Genomic DNA, 20,604 nt, shown 5'->3' with positions numbered 1-20,604 from the left:
CTTTTATTTCCCCATCTCCCTTATATCGAGCCCTCTTTTATCTCCCTCTCGTCTCGCCTTTCTCTCCTCACCTCTTTCTCATTCCTCGTCATTTCCCCCTTTCTCTCCCTTTCTCTCCCTCTCTTTCTCTTTGATCTTCCTCTTCTTTCCATCTCTTCTCGTTGATCGTCTGTTTCTTTTTTCTCTCTCCATCTTTACCATTTTGCCTTTCTCATTTCAACTTTCTCTATATAAATTTTGAGTAAATATTCCCTTCCCTCCCTCTCATACTGTTCAATCACACATTCAGGGTGAAAAATTGAATAGAAGTTGAGGACAAGAAGGTTGTTACATTTAATGATCCTTCAAAGTTGGACCTTCGTGTGCTCAGCCATGAAATATCTACTAAGTACAGTGTATATAAAAATGGGCACAATAGAATTTGAATTCTTATGAAATTTAATTTGGAAGAGCATGGATGTTGCACGACATGTGCTTATACATCAATACACCTTTACATAAAGGAATGGGTGATGGATAAACAAAACCAAGTCAACTCTAACAAGTTTACTAATTAGAGCACAAATCAGAAAAGCATAGCAATGGTAATTCCATTTAAAAAGTTGTGGCACTAAATTTCGCTTATTTTCACATACCAGTTATATGCATATCCTGGTCAGTATGAAATATTCCACATGTCAAAAATTGCACGAAAAGTCCACTACCTCTTGTCAAATATTTCCAGGGTGACCAGACATCCCGTATTTTGCTCCTTTGTCCCGACAAACCCTTCCCGGGACACCTATCTGTCCCGTATTTTTAGAATATTGAACAAAATGTAGTTGATACATTTAAAAGTGACAAATTTTCATCAAATAACCAAACAGATGACGAAGCAGAGACAACAATAAATCGATAACTAAACTTTTGCAAGTTCTGCGGGTGATTTCTATCCTAACCCAATACATTGCAAACGAGCTGGCTTCCTGCCTGTGTGTGGCAGGCTCTATGCATGTAGGATCGGAGCAGATTCTCAATGGTGCAAACAATCTCACAATCATGAACAGTATTTCCACCAAAATAATCACAAAATCGGCAGGAATTTTTTGTGATCATAATTATCATAGATTCTCATATTACTGATTTAATAGGAGGAACAAGTTTTTTTAATTTTCATAACTGGATCTACATGTAGTTGTTTAAGCTTTCGTTTTCAGTCTTGTTGTGTAGGATGCCGTCGCTGTTTCCTCTAATTTGTAAGTTGCAAATGTTTCACTTTGAAATTTTATTCAGTTCTAGACCACTTAGTTTTTTCAAAAGTTTAAAGATATGTCTAAAAAACACCAAATATCATGCATTTTTGTTAGATGATTGGATTGCTTTTGTTTGCTTGAAGTTTGAACTTTTCCTCTTTCATTTTTATCCTTCATCCTTCTATCCTTCCTGCTTGCTTTTTTTGTTCCATCTATCTTTTAATATTTCCTACCTTTCATTCCTGATCCTTTCTGTGTGTTAATTTTCGTTCTCTCCTTTCTCTTATCTGCCCTTTTTATTTTCTTCATTCGTTCTTTCCTTATACTTTTATTTACTTCCTTCTCCATTTCTCACCTTTTTCTTTTCGTTTTTTCTCTCCTTCCATTATTTTTTTTTTCATTTTCTCCTCCCTCCAATCTTTCCTCCCTCTCTTTCATTCTTTATTTTATTTTTCCTTCTAATTCTTTCCCCTTATTCTTCCTTTCTCCCCCCTCTCTTCCTTCCTTCCCCCTTCCTGTTTTCTTCTTTCTTTGTTTCTTTCTTTCAAAGAATGAAAACATTTTTCTTTCCTTCATTCTTTGTTTCCTCATCCTTTTTCTTACTTTTTCTTTCTCACCTTTATTTTGTCTTTCACACATCTTCCCTTTCTTTCTTTTTCTTTCTTTCTATATTCGATGAATTCAAAGAATGACGGAAACCCTTTTTTCTCTTTTATTCTTTCTTTCATCGTCCCTTTTATTATTCTAACTTTCTTTCATTTTTCCCCTTCATTTTCCCCTTCATTTTTTCTTTCTTCTTTCTCATTTTATTTCTTTTCTTTCTCTCCTTCATTCTTTCGTTCACCCTCCCTTCCAAGTGACATCAACAATCAATCATTCACAACACAATCAAGTGACATTTTCTGAAACAAATAGAAAATTAAGAAACCAAAATACAATGTCAATGTACTTTATTTACAAATTTGCACCACTGTGCAATAGCAATTCAATATTCACAAACTGATACATCCATATGTCCATAATTACATTGCCACGCTCTGAATAATTGCATAGCTCTTGAATGCCAAAATTTGATGATTTGATAATTGAAATCAATAAAGATTAAGCCAAGAATTGAAAGGTGAAAATGTGGATGGCTCCCTCATTTGTAGAGTTCAAGTGATTTCCAAAATTGCCACACTGAATTATCAACTGGGCTATGTGTCCATAGTTCAAGCCATACGAGGCGAAGACATCAGCATACCAAGAAAGCTGGTTGGGTACAGTCCATCATCCAGTCGGTGGTCGGCGTGGCATTCAACTCGAGACATGGCGTTGCGTGTGTAGGGTGCTGGTCGGAGCGGTTGAAACTCTCCCTTGAAGTATGGCGTGATGGACGGAGCGTCGGATCGGCTAGGAGGCGGCGCGGATATCGGAGTTGAGTGGAGCGGACCCCCGGCTTGAGTCAAGGCGTCACAGAGTTCGTCTACGGAGACGATGTCGTCGAGGCAGTCGAGAGGAACGATGCCGTCGAGCTCCTCCACACTGACGGGCTGCGATGAACCCTTGAGCTTCATCGACGTCTTGCCATAGACCAGCTCTCGGCGGACGCGGTGTCGGGTTGGGTAGCGGGTAGACTGAGGACCGAAGATGCGTCGACGGGGAGGCCCAGGCTCTTTGTTGAAGCAGCGGATGAAGACCTCGCCACGTGGACCTTTCCGGAGCAAGGCTGGTTGGAGGGCCGAGACACCGTTCGGCTGAGAAGTACCAGGCTTCGACCGCTTCGCTGCATGGACCGCTACGTCGTTGGCTAGGCTTGGCTGCTCTGGCATACATGGTCGCTTGACTGGTTGCTGTCGAGGCAGATTAGGAACTGGTACTGCTTTGGCCTTAGCTGGAGGAGGTAGCCTGGCGTTGAGGAATGCTGCAGAAAGAAAAAGAAAGCAGAGAAAATGGATAATAAGTAACATGTTCAAGTACAGAAATACAATACAAACAAAATATCTAGATTTTGACATGATATATTCATAGGGGGTAAAGGGCGGGGATAACTTTGATCATTATCTGGACTGAAATCTGTTGTTTGAACAATTGGGGGATTTGAAAAATGAGTCCATATAGCAGAAAAAATGTAATGGAAGGTTATGGAATCCTGAAAGTTTTGGGGGGATTGTGCAATGAAACGGGTGGTATAGACTGAAGTAAGGTTCTATACTTACGATTCATGTGAACTACGACGCCTTTGACCCTCTTACTGCCATCGTGACGCTTGACGAGGACGTGTGTACCGATGTCCAGCTTCTTGCGACGGTGGACGAGGTCTTGAATGAGTACAGCGAAGACCTTCCCCGAGTCTGGACCGGAGCACATCAGAACGGAGACGAAGTGAGGCTGAGTAGCGGTAGCCTTGACGACAGGGACTGCGGTGACGGACGGGGCCATGATGATGATTGTAGATGAGCAGGAAGCGCTGAATAGCCGACGAAGTTGAAGCGACGAAGCAAGCGAAGCGGATTGTAAACGAGATGAATAGCAGCTGATTATCGATATGATTTTCCACCAGCAGAGCGCGCCCATTTATTGGCTTCGGTCAGCCACCAGCGCACCCGCGGTCAGATGAAAGGCTTTGTCCTGATTGGCTGTGCGATGATTAAAGCTCAAGTACCGCCGTCCAATCAGGGAGCGCCTACCCGGTTAATCCCCTCGAACAATAGCATCCGTCAGAAAGCCACTCGGTGACCGGATACGACGATGGCTTTTGGGGTCTCTGGGAAGATCTGAATCATCCAATGGATCTATCTATCGCGTTTAGGGAAAAATAATTGACGATCAGAAATCGTATCACGTAGAATGTAGAGAATAGGAAAGCCATTCCTTATTTACCTTGAGAGGAAACTTCGGCATAAAACATTATTCAAAATTGTTTAAATCACTCCATAATACAGAACATTAATTCTCATTATAACAGTTATGAACATACTTCGGATTGTCATCAAAATTCATCGCCTGTAATGAAAATAAAAATCCCACTCTTATCAGTATTCAAACTTGGTCTAAAACTCTATATAGCATTACTCAATTCTTTTCAATGTTAATGAAGAGTTATTTATGTTCGATGTAATGTGTGGATAATTATGTCTTAGAATTATGAGACAAACGATTACCCTGTTTTACATTTTGCAGAACTATGAAAACTGTAATTAATTTTCTGGTGTAAGTGCTAAGGCGTTATAAAGTTGAAAGTAGTCAAACTCCGAACTCTGTAATCTGCTGTGATATATTTTGCAAGGCTCCTAGATATGGTTATTATTTTACCCTTTTAGCCAGTGATTGATGATTTAAATTGCAATATTTTCATTATGATGGCCACAATTATGTCACTCTTGTCATCACATTTTTAATTCTTGAATTCAGAGAGTAATTTCAATTAGAATTCATATGAACCGGTCATTTAAAATCTCGTTTGTAATCATTTGTTTCATTGTCCTGAGGGAGACGCGAAGATTTAGATAATAAAAGAAAAAGTGGCAAGAACCAAGTCGATTATTGATTTGATCTGAAACAATAAAACATGATTTAAAGAAAAGAGAATAAAAATATTGTTGACATTGACTCATTTTCTGAACATGAGAACAGGACCTCCAAATATACTCTACACATGGTTAAGTAATTAAATAGTATAAAACGATCGTTTATATACTCTGTTCACTATGATATGTCTCATAATCTTATATCATTTTATGTTATCATATTTTCATGCGAATTTTGCAACTTTGCATAGCATTATTTTTCTTAAAGAATCGATTGAAAGTATCAAGTAATAATGTAGACCGCAGTTGGTCTATACATAGGCCTACTTTGGATTTGTTTTAATTCCACTTTGACTTTTTTTTCGCTTGCTCTGGTATCTTTAAAAATACATTATAATTATACACCACCCTACCGATTCGAGAGTTGTTGGTTGTGATGTTATGAGCTGATTAACACGTTAGTTGGATTTTATGAAATTTTCAAAGTTTTGAATTAATATGCAAATAATGTAGTAATTTGATACACTTGAAATGGATATTCCTTACAATAAGACCTGTACAATTTGTTATATTGAGTCAATTAGCTCTTTTTAACTCCGTTAAATCTAGCTGTGGAAGCTTCGAGAGATATAACGGTAGAATTATGTATGTAATGCAACTCTACTGATGGCAAACGGAAACGTGAAGAGGGGTCGAAGTGAATTGGTATAGGAGGCAAAGGGATTATGCGCGGGCCCGCGTGGCGCGTTGTATAGCGGATATATCCCCTATTCTGCTATTGAGCAGCGGAGAATACGGGCATTGTAATCCTTTCCTACCGGTCCCGTTAGGCGCGGTGATTCGAGGGGACTGGCTTGCCATTCATAATCAGGGGACAGCAGAAGCTATCAAATTGAAAGTGACATTTGTCACAAAGAATGCATAAATAGTCAGGATAATTTTATGCCAAATATCGGTATTAGGTCTGTCCCGTATGCATTTCAAATGCAATGCCCTGAACTTTTTCAAATAAATTCAAAATTTCGACCTAAACAACTTTATGAAAATGAAAATTCAAATGGCCTTTTTATAATCATTATCTTGTTGCATATTCATGGATACTTCCATCTCATGTTTTTTTTTATTTCTTTTTTTTTTAAATCAGTGAACACGATCCGCGGTCTTGAGATCAATTCGAATTATGTTAAAGAGCAATATAAAATGTACTATGATTCCCGTCTGATTGCCAAAGATAAACCATTATTGGGAGTTAACTAAAAATATATATTTTTTAGGGGGGGGCAAGTAGAATCGACAATTAAAGAGGCGTTTCGGCGAACAAAGTTTATCTGCACATACTGCTTGGTCAAATGGGATACCAAGTCTTTCAACCCCCCCCCAAAAAAAAAAAAAAAAAAAAAAAAACTTTAACTCTATCATTCTGTATTGAAATACTCGTCATGTATTTAAAACTCTGAATTTCATTTTGATTAACAGTCGGATCCAAAACAATGCTTTCTCATCTATAGAAATGCAAATTTCTAATCATGATGCCAACACGCATTTCATAGTTTAGTCACTAAAATAATTTATTTTTCGTACTCTATATATCTTTGTAGGGGTGTGTGCATGCGAAAACTTGTTCTATCATCCTACTGATATTGGCATATGACACGGAATGTTTTGAGAAACCAGTGAACTGCTTCAGTATTTATTTGTTACCATATATATCGACTAAGTCGATCGAATGGTTTGTAAAGAGACAGCAACCTTGTACATTAATACATTGTCATTATTTTATAAAGGGATCATACACTGTTTTTAACACATCATTCGAAACCTGAAGATATTATAATATAAGTACATTTTACTTCATTGATTACTCTACCTTAACCTAAATGCTCGTATATCATAATGATTTATATAACTTTAGTCTCTATACATAATTGATACAAATTTTTTAGTTGTTATTTGCAACTGTGAAGAGGGGTCGAAGTGAATTGGTATAGGAGGCAAAGGGATTATGCGCGGGCCCGCGTGGCGCGTTGTATAGCGGATATATCCCCTATTCTGCTATTGAGCAGCGGAGAATACGGGCATTGTAATCCTTTCCTACCGGTCCCGTTAGGCGCGGTGATTCGAGGGGACTGGCTTGCCATTCATAATCAGTGGACAGCAGAAGCTATCAAATTGAAAGTGACATTTGTCACAAAGAATGCATACATAAACAGGCTAATTTTATGCCAAATATTGGTATTAGGTCTGTCCCGTATGCTTTTAAAATGCAATGCCCTGAACTTTTTCAAATAAATTCAAAATTTCGACCTAAACAACTTCATGCAAATGAAAATTCAAATGGCCGTTTAATGATCATTATCTTGTTGCATATTCATGGATTCTACCATCTCATGTTTATTTTTATTTCTTTTTTTTTTAATCAGTGAACACGATCCGCGGTCTTGAGATCAATTCGAATTATGTTAAAGAGCAATATAAAATGTACTATGATTCCCGTCTGATTGCCAAAGATAAACCATTATTGGGAGTTAACTAAAAAAAATATTTTTAGGGGGGGGGGCAAGTAGAATCGACAATTAAAGAGGCGTTTCGGCGAACAAAGTTTATCTGCACATACTGCTTGGTCAAATGGGATACCAAGTCTTTCAACCCACCCCCCCCCAAAAAAAAAAAAAAACTTTAACTCTATCATTCTGTATTGAAATACTCGTCATGTATTTAAAACTCTGAATTTCATTTTGATTAACAGTCGGATCCAAAACAATGCTTTCTCATCTATAGAAATGTAAATTTCTAATCATGATGCCAACACGCATTTCATAGTTTACTCACTGAAATAATTTATTTTTCGTACTCTATAATCTATATATCTTTGTAGGGATATGTGCATGCGAAAACTTGTTCTCTCATCCTACTGATATAGGCACATATGACACGGAATGTTTTGAGAAACCAGTGAACTGCTTCAGTATTTATTGGTTACCATATCGACTAAGTCGATCGAATGGTTTGTAAAGAGACAGCAACCTTGTACATTAATACATTGTCATTATTTTATAAAGGGATCATACACTGTTTTTAACACATCATTCGAAACCTGAAGAAATTATGATATAAGTACATTTTACCTCATTGATTACTCTACCTTAACCTTAATGCTCGTATATCATGATTTATATGACTTAAGTCTCTATACATAATTGATACAAAATTTTTAGTTGTTATTTGCAGAAATTATGAGCAATATCAGTACTAGATAGTTATATTTCTTTTTATTATTTTGTTTATGATTTTTAGTTCAGAGAAAAAATATGCTTGATTGTTATGGATTATTTTATTAATCACTCAATTTCCACCTTGTTAAAGTAGCTTTACAACAAACTCTTTGTTTGGAGTTTGGCTTTTTTTTTCAATCTTTCATTATCATTAGACGTCGAATAGACTTTGAATCTCAACAATTACTAATACGAATTCTTCGTCCCGATTGGCCAGCCGATGATTAAAGCTTTTATTGCCGCGATGGCAGCTTGTGTTACGTACTTGACGCTGATTGGCTGGACTCTGATTAAAGCGATTGCCGTAACGCTTCTTTCCTTCACTCTGATTCGTCGGCCGATGATTAAAGCGATTGCCGCTGAGAGGTCTTGGCTTTGAATGGCCAGACAACGATGAAAGCTACTGCCGCAGTCACTTGTTGGTGAGCGAACAAAGAAAGCGAACAATAAGTTGAAGAGAAAGGCGCTCTCTTATTAACGGAGAGAGATTGGGGATCGAGGGGGGGGGGTGCTCTCAATCAAAGTTAGGTTACATCTGATAAAAATATTAGCCCATATGAGTGATGGTGATGGATGTATTAAAAAAGATTCAATTCCATATTTGATTTTTATTTTAACATTAAAAACAGTTTTAGATCAATTCAATGACATACTTTATTTGCCTATAAACATGCCAGTAAAAATGCTAACGGGATCACATAACATAAGAATAAATTATCAAAAAGCACATCTCTATCACTGAACAATATTGTGATACCATAACGATTTCCTTTCCTGCATTCTGCTAGTGAGTTGGGTTTTTGCGAGGGGGGCTGTTTGGTTAAGTTCCACGAAAAAATAGAATAAACTGCATTGGGTTTTATTGTGAAAGGTCATTATTTATTTCATTCAAATCATTTGAAATTACGAAGTGAAGTATGTCACAGACTTATCTTTAAACCTTTTTTATACATATTTTAGTTCATATATATATTATTATATGAACGGCATATCGATCGGTCTTGGTAAGAATCCGTTTAGTGACGAAAGAAAGCATGTCTGTACAGCCACCTGATATAATTCCAATTTGACCCTTCTTTTTCTGTTCTAGTATTGTCCTTATGTAGGTATTTGATGTAGGCCCTACATAACTTGTTGAATATATCGCCCTTTCTTATTTCGAGGATCACTGATGTTAGGTTTTTTATTACTGAACATAAGAAATTCAAATTAATGTAAATATTGCCGAAGTTGAACTTTCAATCAATAAACTTTAAGGACTCGTAGACGATTGTAGTTTTATGCGCATCAAAGTATATTCCTCTGCATAGCAATCATTTACATAGTTAAATGGAATCAGAGGTGGAGGGCGTAAGCCCCCTCCCCTCCCACCCCTTAAAAAATGTGTACAAAAAACTGAAAATTACCATCTAATTGTGATTTTCTTGCACAGTCACCCCCCCCCCCCCCCAATCAGGCCCTTGATTTCTTTTTTTATATACTCTCTCCTTCGATATAAAATGTCAATGTGGTTACTTATAGAAAACTTGGAAAAACATAACGGTAGCGTATGATGGCAAACGGAAACGTGGAAGAGGGTCGAGGAGAATGCATTATTATGGAGGTAAAAGCGGCCAAAGAGATTATCCGCGGGCCAGCGTGGCGCGTTGTATTCCCTCATGAGCAAAATAGAATGCGGACCCGTATTCCTTTCAAACCGGCGCCGTTAGGCGCGGTGATTAGAGGGGACTGGCCTGTCATTCATTGACCCTGGGCAGCAGAGGCTTTCAAATCCTAAGTGACATTTGTCACAAAGAATGATGGTCAAATTCTTGCAGTTTGGTGTCAATAGGTCTGTCCTGTCAAATTAAATCAAATTTCGATATAAAAATCTGAATGTCAGGGACACAACTTGTAGCATAATGATTAATGTTAACACTATGTGTTGCATTTCAATTTGGTGGATGGCCCTCACATATTATCTTGTTGCATAATATTATAATATAATTATATTGAGTTTCATTATTTTAATCCTGGACACATTTCATAGCCTTTTGGCCATCTACAGTCGAAAAAAGATATTTTGCATGTAAAAGTAATAGTGGTAGATAATTTCATTTGGTATGCGAAAGATGAGCCATTATAAGTAGTTAAGCTAAAAACGCTGTTAATTTTTTTTTAATTCGATTAAAGAGGAAAATGGATTGAAGCTTTTCACCCAATGGGTGACGATACTTAAAAAGCTACCAACTTCTTTTCTTCTTCTTCGCCATTTCAAGTCCGATTTCAATTCTGTTTGCTTTATAATTTATGATAGCACTAGGTGGGGGATTCAAAACTTCTACACAGAATTTTGAAACTCATTAAATATGCTAATTTATGCGCATTTTTCAAAATTCACAAAAAATCCTTCTTTATTTGTTGACCAATTTTGAATTTTTTGCTTCCATCTGGTAGAGCTTCATGAGGTTCACCAGTCTTCTACACAGGATTTTGAAATTTTGACTAGAACAATTTTTATGCTAATTTATGCAAAATTAATTTATGCATATTTTAAAAAATTCACAGAAAATGCTTCTTCTTTATTTGTTGACCGATTTTTATTTGTTTTCTTCCATCTGGTAGAGCTTCATGAGGTTCACCAAACTTCTACACATAATTTTTAAATTTGGAGTAGAAAATTATTTATGCTAATTTATGCAAAATTCATAAATCACAGAAAATGCCTCTTCTTTATTTGTTGACTGAATTGCAAAATGCTTCTTCTTCGTCACTTCAAGTATGATAGCATTAGGTGGGGGATTCAAAACTTCTACACAGAATTTTGAAACTCATTAAATATGCTAATTTATGCGTATTTTTAAAAATTCACATAAAATGCTTCTTCTTTAATTGTTGACCGATTTTGATTTTTTTTTCTTCCATCTGGTAGAACATCATGAGGTTCACCAAACTTTTACACAGAATTTTGACATTTCCAGTAGAAAATTATTTATGCTAACTTATGTGAAATTTATTCATAAATCACTGAAAATGTCTCTTCGTCTTTATTTGTTGACGATTTTGATTTTTAGCTCATCCGGCCCGAAGGGCCAGTTGAGCTTATGCCGTGGCGTGGCGTCCGTCGTCCGTCCTCAATTTCAAAATGTTCTTCGCCATTTCAAGTCCAATTTCTATTCTGTTTGCTTTATATGATAGCACTAGGTGGGGGATTCAAAACTTCTACACAGAATTTTGAAACTCATTAAATATGCTAATTTATGCGCATTTTTCAAAATTCACAAAAAATCCTTCTTTATTTATTGACCGATTTTGATTTTTTTTTTCCATCTGGTAGAGCTTCATGAGGTTCACCACACTTCTACGCATAATTTTTAAATTTAGAGTAGAAAATTATTTATGCTAATTTATGCAAAATTCATAAATCACAGAAAATGCTTCTTCTTCATTTGTTGACTGAATTTCAAAATGCTTCTTCTTCATCATTTCAAGTCTGATTTCAATTATGTTTGCTTTATATGATAGCATTAGGTGGGGGATTCAAAACTTCTACACAGAATTTTGAAACTCATAAAATATGCTAATTTATGCGTATTTTTAAAAATTCAGATAAAATGCTTCTTCTTTAATTGTCGACCGATTTTGATTTTTTTTCCTTCCATCTGGTAGAACTTCATGAGGTTCACCAAACTTCTGCATAGAATTTTGAAATTTTCAGTAGAAAATTATTTATACCAATTTATGCCAAATGTATTCATAAATCACAGAAAATGCCACTTCTTTATTTTTGTTCCATCTGAGAGCTACATGAGGTTCACCAAGGTTCTACACAGAGTTTAGAAATTTTGACTAAAAATTATTTATGCTTAATTTATCACAAAAAAATTCGTCATCAATTTTATATCCTCAATTTATGTCACCAATGTAATTTACTACAGTGTCAACTGGGCTGAAATTAAAATTGTCTTAAATTTCGTTGCGAGATGTCGGATGAGCTGAGATGAAATATACACAACAAAAAAAGTAAGTCCCCCTTTAACAAACATCAATAATTTCCGAACCAATGCGAGTTTTTAATATATTTTTACATGAGCGTGTAGGTAATTTTATAGGCTACCCTCTGGGTAAATGTTATGGACGTATTTTACGTCATGCTTCAGTGAGCACCGTCAGAAGGCAAAAATGTCACTTTTTAAAAGTCACAAGCCAAATATCATGACTTTGATTCCATTTTTATTGGAACTAATTCCACATTCTCATCATGAAAAATAGTCAGAAGGCTTGTAAAAGGTACTTTCTAAAAGACGATACAACTTTTCTGGCTAAATTTCACGGTTGAATGAACACAAGTCCAAATTTGCTATAATTGGATTTTTTACACATTTCTATCAATAAAAATGATGGAATATGATGACAGTTATTTTTGGGAAGAGTATCTTCAACAATATTCATTGTTTCACGGTTCAATGAACATTTATTGAAAACAAAAGATACGATTTTCAAATATCATAGGCAAGTATTGTTTCATTTTGGTAACTGAAAATGATCTTTTCTCAACTTTTTCGTTAGGTTCATGACCAATTAACATGCTTCAATGATTCAAAGGCGTTTGATTAAACATTCACGCTTGAATGAACATGTGGAATGTGATTAGCTCTTTTTTACGTTATTGGAAAAAATGCAATTTGTAACTATGGATATCTATCACAAACATCCTTGCATGGTTCATTTGATTTGATTTTTATGAAAATCCCGATGTTTAATGCATCAGTGTCACATACCTGCCAACCATTCCGATTTTGGCGGAATTATACCGATTTTTCGACCTCCATTCCGAATTCCGAATTTTAAAACCAAAATTCCGATTTTTGGGTTAATCAATTTAGTGCTGAAATTATTGAAACGGCTGTATGATGCAACTAACGCATGCACGGCTGTAAGATGCGACTAACGCATAAACGACAGGAGCGCACGGCTACGCAAATACACAGTAAACGGCGCACAAACACTGTTAAGTGTGCAGTTCCATTGCAAATGCATGTGAAAATAACGAGCGTACACGCAACGGCCGCACTTAGAGCCGATGTTAGCGTTGACTTCCGGAAAAAAAATGGCGGCTGACATCGGCTAGCGAAAGTGCCAGTTTTTAGTGAGGACATGTTTTTACAATCCACGAACATCGGAAAAACCCGTTAAAATTTCACTTTTTTAGACCCCTTGTTTCCTAACTACGATGTTAAGAATCACCGATGGTGATATTTTTGATGCGAAATATGGTGATTTAGGTAAGAAAAAATCACTTTTTATTTGAGGTATTGCCCATGTCGCCGTATGATTTTGTAGTGTGGGAGAGTAAGAGAATGTGTAGTGTACATGTCTAGAGTGTGGTGGTGATTCGATTTCAGTGGTATATTGCCGAGTCGTCGGGCTGCGCTGATTTAACGGCTGCACACCGACGCAGTTACTCTAACTTTTACTAGATCTATGAATTTTAACATTGATCTGTACTTTATTTTTTCGTATCCATTGTAGGTTATGATATAACCATAGAGCTATTCTCGGGTTAATACCTCCATGATATAACCTTGTCAGTAACCCCTGTGTGGTGAAATAACATGAATAAGATTGTCAATGTTTGGCTTATTTCCCCTTGTCCTTGATGCATGATTGCATTATGATGATGTATTGTAGGCTAAATAAATAGATGTTTGATTTTTTGGCACGTCAGTTTTTAATAAAGTAGGGCTAACTTAAATCTAAATTCATCATAAAAAATATGCCCTGGCCCAAAATTCAATTGAATTCTTGAAATAATTTTTTTTGTAATTAAAAAGAGAATCTGTATCTGCATCAATCTCACTTTCCACCAATAGAGGGCCTCACAAAAATATGCTCAAATTAAAAATGTTGAGAGCTCTGGTGAACAAAAAAAGTTATTCCTTACAGATTTAAATGAAAACAAATCACACCTGAATGAAACTGGGTGGGTTTTTGTCACAAAAGTGATATTTTAAAGACCCTTTTAAAATTTTTAATTGATAAATTAAAGTCTACTCTACATGTAGGTCATCCTCTGGTGTGGTAATGAGGGTAAATTTGCTTTTAAAAGTGTAGGGAAATGCTACTTTTACATGCTGAAAATGCAAAGAGTCCCTACCGTTGGAGTGGGCCAGACACCCGCTCGGCGCCTTCGTAGTTTTGATACTGATTTTTTATTATCAAAGGTTGGCAGGTATGCAGTGAGCACACAATATTAGAAAATTATGCAAATGAGAAGAAAGTTCAAGGCCCTGGCCCCACTCGGTGCCGTATCAAATGGTTATTTTGGTGTGCGCACATTTTGGATAGTGTTACACTGAAGCCATGTGCGAAGTTTCATGAAATAACTGTTGGCAGAAGTAACAAAACCCGTCCATGAAACAAACCCTCATTTCATATTTGTTAAAATGTTGACTTCCTCTCTCATAGACTTGTTTACATTATGGGTGCATATGTTTAAGAATAAGTAACCCCCTATTCAATGTGGTGGAACTTTTTTTCAAGGCTGTCTTTAGCAATGTCATTTGGCAGTAATGTTTATCAACCTATGGGCAGAATTCTGTGCAAAAATGAAATCGATTTGTGTATTTATGGATGAGTGATCACACATCAAAGTGGGAAATTTGGTATTTTCAATGTCACATACCCATTTTAAATGGTAATAAAGTGAATATTGGGGGCAAATTCGGTTTCAAATGTGACTTTAATTGCTGTTGTTTTTATCATCCATCATTTCTATCACCACACACTTTCCGAAGTTTTAAAATTTTCATGGTTGAGCGAGCACATTGAAAACTTAGGAATGAATACTCATTATACTGCATAAATGTATTTTTTCTTACAAATTCTCATGATCAGTTGAATTTATGGACAAATCAGTGGTGGATCCAGAATTTTAAAATGGGGGAGGGGCCTATAATCGGGGGAGCCACCAACATTTTCAAATTTTAACATGATCTAACAAGTTGTAGAGGATACTACCATAAACCCCTTTGATGATACGTCAAGGTTTTCAAAGTGGGGTGGGGGGGGGGACTGACCATGCAAAAAATCACAATCGCATGGTCATTTTTACATTTTTGTACATGCTTTTGGAAAAAAGTGGGGAGCTAAGCCCCCCCCCCCCCTCCCCGCGGCCCTTGCATTATTGTGCTCACTCAACCATGAACATACGATATCAAAATTGTGTGTGGAGCAAGCAATCATTCACAACACAATCAAGCAACATCAACAAGCAATCATTCACAACACAACCAAGCAACATCAACAAGCAATCATTCACAACCAAACAACATCAACAAGCAATCATTCATAACACAGTCAAGCAATTATTCACAACACAGTCAAGCAATCATTCACAGCACAATCAAGCAACATCAACAAGCAATCATTCACAACACAACCAATCAACAATCAATCATTTACAACACAACCAAGCAACATCAACAAGCAATCATTCACAACACAGTCAATCATTCATTAACAACACAACCAAGCAACATCAACAAGCAATCATTCACAACCAAGCAACATCAACAATCAATCATTCACAACACAATCAAGTGACATCTGAAACTTAACAAGTAGAAAATTAAGAAACCAATATATAATGTCAATGTACTTTATTTACAAATTTGCACCACAGTGCAATAGCAATTCAATATTTACAAACTGATACATCCATATGTCCATAATTACATTGCTACTCTCTGATAATAAACATAATTACAAATGCATATTTACAATTTAAATGAATGTACAAAATGTACATATGCTATCTGGATATGTAAAAATCATGCAAATGAAGAATTGCAATTCCATTTTCACAAAGGAGTTTTGAGTAGAAAAATACTGGTTCCAATTGTTATTGAACATTGTCAAGGCAAGAATAATTGCATAGCTCTTGAATGCCAAAATTTGATGATTTGACTTGATAATTGAAATCAATTAAGATTAAGCCAAGAATTGAAAGGTGAAAATGTGGATGACTCCCTCATTTGTAGAGTTCAAATTCAACTGACAATGATAAACATTATTACATTAGGTGAAAGTTCAAGAGAGTTGAATTATCAACTGGGATAAGTGTCCAAAATACATTAAGAGTTCAAGCCATACGAGGCGAAGACATCAGCATACCCGGAAAGCTGATGGGGAACAGTCCATCATCTAGTCGGTGGTCGGCGTGGCTTTCGACTCGAGGCTCGGCGGCAAAGAGGTTGCGTATGTAGGGTGCTGGTCGGAGCGGTTGAAACTCTTCCTTGAAGTACGGCGTGATGGAGTCAGAGGGAGCGTCAGACCGGCTACGGGGCGGCGCGGAGATAGGGGTTGAGTGGAGCGGACCCCCGGCTTGAGTCAAGGCGTCACAGAGTTCGTCGACGGAGACGATGTCGTCGAGGCAGTCGAGAGGAACGATGCCGTCGAGCTCCTCCACGCTGACGGGCTGCGATGAACACTTGAGCTTCATCGACGTCTTGCCATAGACCAGCTCTCGGCGGACGCGGTGTCGGGTTGGGTAGCGGGTAGACTGAGGACCGAAGATGCGTCGACGGTGAGGCTCATGCTCTTGGTTGAAGCAGCGGATGAAGACCTCGCCACGTGGACCTTTCCGGAGCAAGGCTGGTTGGAGGGCCGAGACACCGTTCGGCTGAGAAGGACCAGGCTTCGACCGCTTCGCTGCACGGACCGCTACGTCGTCGGCTAGGCTTGGCTGCTCTGGCATACTTGTTCGCTTGGCTGGTTGCTGTCGAGGCAGATTAGGAACTGGTACTGCTCTGGCCTTAGCTGGAGGAGGTAGCCTGGCGTTGAGGAATGCTGCAGAAAGAAAAAGAAAGCAGATAAAATGGATAATAAGTAACATGTTCAATAAGTACAGAAATACAAACAAAATAATCTAGATTTTGACGTGATATATTTATTATTAAGCGGGGGTAAAGGGCGGGGATAATTATATAATTATATAAGTATCATTATCTGGACTGAAATATGATGTTTGAACAATCGGGGATTTTGAAAAATTAGTCCATATAGTAGAAAAAAAAAAGTAATTGAATGTTATGGAATCCTTAATGTTTTGGGGGGTTGTGCAATGAAACGGGTGGTATAGATTGAAGTAAGGTTCTATACTTACGATTCATGTGAACTACGACGCCTTTGACCCTCTTACTGCCATCGTGACGCTTGACGAGGACGTGTGTACCGATGTCCAGCTTCTTACGACGGTGGACGAGGTCTTGAATGAGTACAGCGAAGACCTTCCCCGAGCCTGGACCGGAGCACATCAGAACGGAGACGAAGTGAGGCTGAGTAGCGGCATCCTTGACGGCAGAGACTGCGGTGACGGACGGGGCCATGATGATGATTGTAGATGAGCAGGAAGCGCTGTGTAGCCGACGAAGTAGAAGCGACGAAGCAAGCGAAGCGGATTGTAAACGAGATGAATAGCAGCTGATTTTCGATATGATTTCCACCAGCAGAGCGCGCCCATTTATTGGCTTCGGTCAGCCACCAGCGCACCCGCGGTCAGATGAAAGGCTTTGTCCTTATTGGCTGTGCGATGATTAAAGCTCAAGTACCGCCGTCCAATCAGGGAGCGCCTACCCGGTTAATACCCTCGAACAATAGCATCCGTCAGAAAGCCACTCGGTGACCGGATACGACGATGGCTTTGGGGGTCTCTGGGAAGACCTGAATAATTACGATCATCCAATGGATCTATCTATTGAGTTTAGGGGGAAAAATTGACGATCAGAAATCCTATCACGTAGAATGTAGTGAATAGGAAAGCCATTCCTTATTTATCCTGAGAGGAATCTTCTGCATAAAACACTATACAAAATTGTTTAAATCATTCCATAATACAGAACATTCATTCTCATAACAATTATGAAAATACTTCGGATTGTCATCAAAATTCATCGCCTGTAATGAAAATAAAAATCCCACTCTTATCAGTATTCAAACTTGGTCTAAAATTGTATATAGCATTACTCGATTCTTTTTAAAGTAAATGAAGAGTTATTTATGTGCGATGTCATGTGTGGATAATTATGTCTTAGAATTATGAGACAAACGATTACCCTGTTTTGCATTTTGCCGAACTACGAAAACTGTAATTAATTTTCTGGTGTAAGTGCTAAGGCGTTATAAAGTTGAAAGTATAGTCAAACTCCGAACTCTGTAATCTGCTGTGATAAATTTTGCAAGGCTCCTAGATATGGTTATTATTTTTACCCTTTTAGCCAGTGATTGATGATTTACAATTGCGATATTTTCATTATGATGGCCACAATTATGTCACTCTTGTCATCAGGTTTTTCATTCTTGAATTCAGAGTGTATTTTCAATTTAGAATTAATATGAACCGGTCATTTAAAATCTCGTTTGTAAATTGTAATCATTTGTTTCATTGTCCTGAAGGAGACGCGAAGATTTAGATAATAAAAGAAAAACGTGGCAAGAACCAAGTATCTTATTGATTTGATTTGACTTGATTTGAAACAATAAAACATAATGAATAAAAAAAGAGAATAAAAATATTGTTGACATTAATGCAGTAAATCCAAGTCAATTGACTCATTTTCTGAACATGAGAACAGGACCTCAACATATACTCTACACAGGGTTAAGTAATTGAATAGAATGAAACGATCGTTTATATACTCTGTTCACTATGATATGTCTCATAATCTTATATCATTTTATGTTATCATATTTTCATGCGAATTTTGCAACTTTGCATTATTTTTTTAAAGAATCGATGATTGAAAGTATTATTATAATGTAGACCCCAGTTGGTCTGTACATAGGCCTACTTGGGCTTTGTTTTAATTCCACTTTGGCTCTTTTTCGCTTGCTCTGGTATCTTTAAGCATACATTATAATCATTATACACCACCCTACCGATTCGAGGACTGTTGACTGTGATGTTATGAGCTGATTAACATGTTAGTTGGATTTTATGCAATTTTTCAAAATTTTAAATTAATATGCAAATAATGTATTAATTGGATACACTTGAAATGGAGATTCCTTACAATAAGACCTGTACAATTTGTTATATTGAGTCAATTAGCTCTTTTTAACTCCATTAAATCTGGATGTGGAAGCTTCGAGAGATATAATGGTAGAATTATGTATGTAATGCAACTCAAATGATGGCAAACGGAAACGTGAAGAGGGGTCGAAGTGAATTGGTATATAATATAGGAGGCAAAGAGATTATGCGCGGGCCCGCGTGGCGCGTTATATTATATCCCCTATCCTGCTCATTGAGCAGCGGAGAATACGGACATTGTAATCCTTTCCTACCGGTCCCGTTAGGCGCGGTGATTCGAGGGGACTGGCTTGCCAACCATAATCTGGGGACAGCAGAAGCTATCACATTGGAAGTGACATTTGTCACAGAGAATGCATAAATAGTCAGGTTAATTTTATGCCAAATATCGGTATTAGGTCTGTCCTGTATGCTTTTAAAATGCAATACACTGATCTTTTTCAAATAAATTCAAATTTCGACCTAAACAACTTAATGCAAATTAAAATTCGAATGGCCGTTTCAGAATAGATAACCTGGATGACTTTGCCATCTATCAATTTGTTATCTTTTTGCTTATTCATGACTTTTTTTCTATCTCATTTTTAAAACTCTCTCAGTCAACACGATTCGCAGTCCTAGACATCAAATCGAATTATATAAAAGAACAATATAAAAAATATATATGATTCCCATCTGTTGCCAAAGATGAGCCGTTAATAGTAAGAGTTAACTCAAAAGAATTTTTAGGGGGGCAAGTAGAATCGGCAATTAAAGAGGCGTTTCGGCAAACAAAGTTTATCCGCACTTACTGCTTGGTCAAATGGAATACCAACAGTCTTTCACCCACGCCCCCTAAAAAAAACTCTTTCATTTTGTATTGAAATAATCGGTATGTATTTAAATCAGACTCTGAATTTTATTTCGATTAACAGTCGGATCCAAAACAATGCGTTCTCATCTAGAGAAATGGACATTCCCAATCACGATGCCAACGCGCATTTCATAGTTTACTCACTAAAATATCATATTTTTCGTACGTTATATATCTTTTGTAGGGGTGTCTGCGAAAATGTATTCATTTATCCTACTGTTATAGCACATAATGACATGGAATGTTTTGAGAAACCAGTAAACTGCTTCAGTATATTATAAGTATTTATTGGTTAACATATCGACTAAGTCGAGCGAATTGTTTGTAAAGAGACAGTTACCATGTACATTAATACATTGTCGTTATTTTATAAAGGGATTTTACACTGTTTTTAACATATCATTCGAAACCTGAAGAAATATTAAGTGCATGTTACTTGATTAATCATTTATTAATCTACCTTTAAGCTCATTGCTCGTATATCATAATGATTTACATAACTTTAGTCTCTACATAACAGTACTGATACTTACAAATTTTCAAATTGTTATTTGCGGAAATTATAAGCAATATCAGGACTTGATAGTTATATTTCTTTTTATTATTTTATTTATACTTTTTAGTTTGGAGAAAAATATGCTTGATTGATATGGATTATTATATTAAT

General features: G+C 36.9%; 2 protein-coding genes across 2 annotated transcripts; both read right to left on the bottom strand.

The window, feature by feature from the left end:
* Positions 1-2,165: 2,165 nt before the first annotated feature.
* LOC129261721 (uncharacterized) lies at positions 2,166-6,113 on the bottom strand. The gene is made up of 2 exons (XM_054899765.2): positions 3,431-6,113; positions 2,166-3,135 (listed from the first exon to the last, which is right to left on the bottom strand). Exons 1-2 carry the CDS (start codon positions 3,786-3,788, stop codon positions 2,444-2,446), a joined length of 1,050 nt encoding a protein of 349 aa, XP_054755740.2. The 5' UTR covers positions 3,789-6,113; the 3' UTR covers positions 2,166-2,443.
* Positions 6,114-15,638: 9,525 nt separating this feature from the next.
* LOC129260450 (uncharacterized) lies at positions 15,639-18,519 on the bottom strand. The gene is made up of 2 exons (XM_054898427.2): positions 17,159-18,519; positions 15,639-16,842 (listed from the first exon to the last, which is right to left on the bottom strand). The coding sequence occupies exons 1-2, from the start codon at positions 17,379-17,381 to the stop codon at positions 16,136-16,138; spliced, it is 930 nt and encodes a 309-aa protein (XP_054754402.2). The 5' UTR covers positions 17,382-18,519; the 3' UTR covers positions 15,639-16,135.
* Between the last annotated feature and the right edge of the window lie 2,085 nt (positions 18,520-20,604).

The sequence above is a fragment of the Lytechinus pictus genome, chromosome 5, assembly GCF_037042905.1.
Source record: "Lytechinus pictus isolate F3 Inbred chromosome 5, Lp3.0, whole genome shotgun sequence".
Classification (NCBI taxonomy): Eukaryota; Metazoa; Echinodermata; class Echinoidea; order Temnopleuroida; family Toxopneustidae; genus Lytechinus; species Lytechinus pictus.
This window is presented reverse-complemented; position numbering and strand designations above follow the sequence as displayed.

Excerpts from the sequence above, each read along its gene's own strand:
- LOC129261721 (XM_054899765.2), bottom strand. The coding sequence starts at position 3,788 with ATGGGCGCGCTCTGCTGGTGGAAAATCATATCGATAATCAGCTGCTAT. Across the intron at positions 3,136-3,430 it reads CGTCGTAGTTCACATGAATC|CATTCCTCAACGCCAGGCTA; the intron begins GTAAGTATAGAA and ends TTCTTTCTGCAG.
- LOC129260450 (XM_054898427.2), bottom strand. The coding sequence starts at position 17,381 with ATGGCCCCGTCCGTCACCGCAGTCTCTGCCGTCAAGGATGCCGCTACT. Across the intron at positions 16,843-17,158 it reads CGTCGTAGTTCACATGAATC|CATTCCTCAACGCCAGGCTA; the intron begins GTAAGTATAGAA and ends TTCTTTCTGCAG.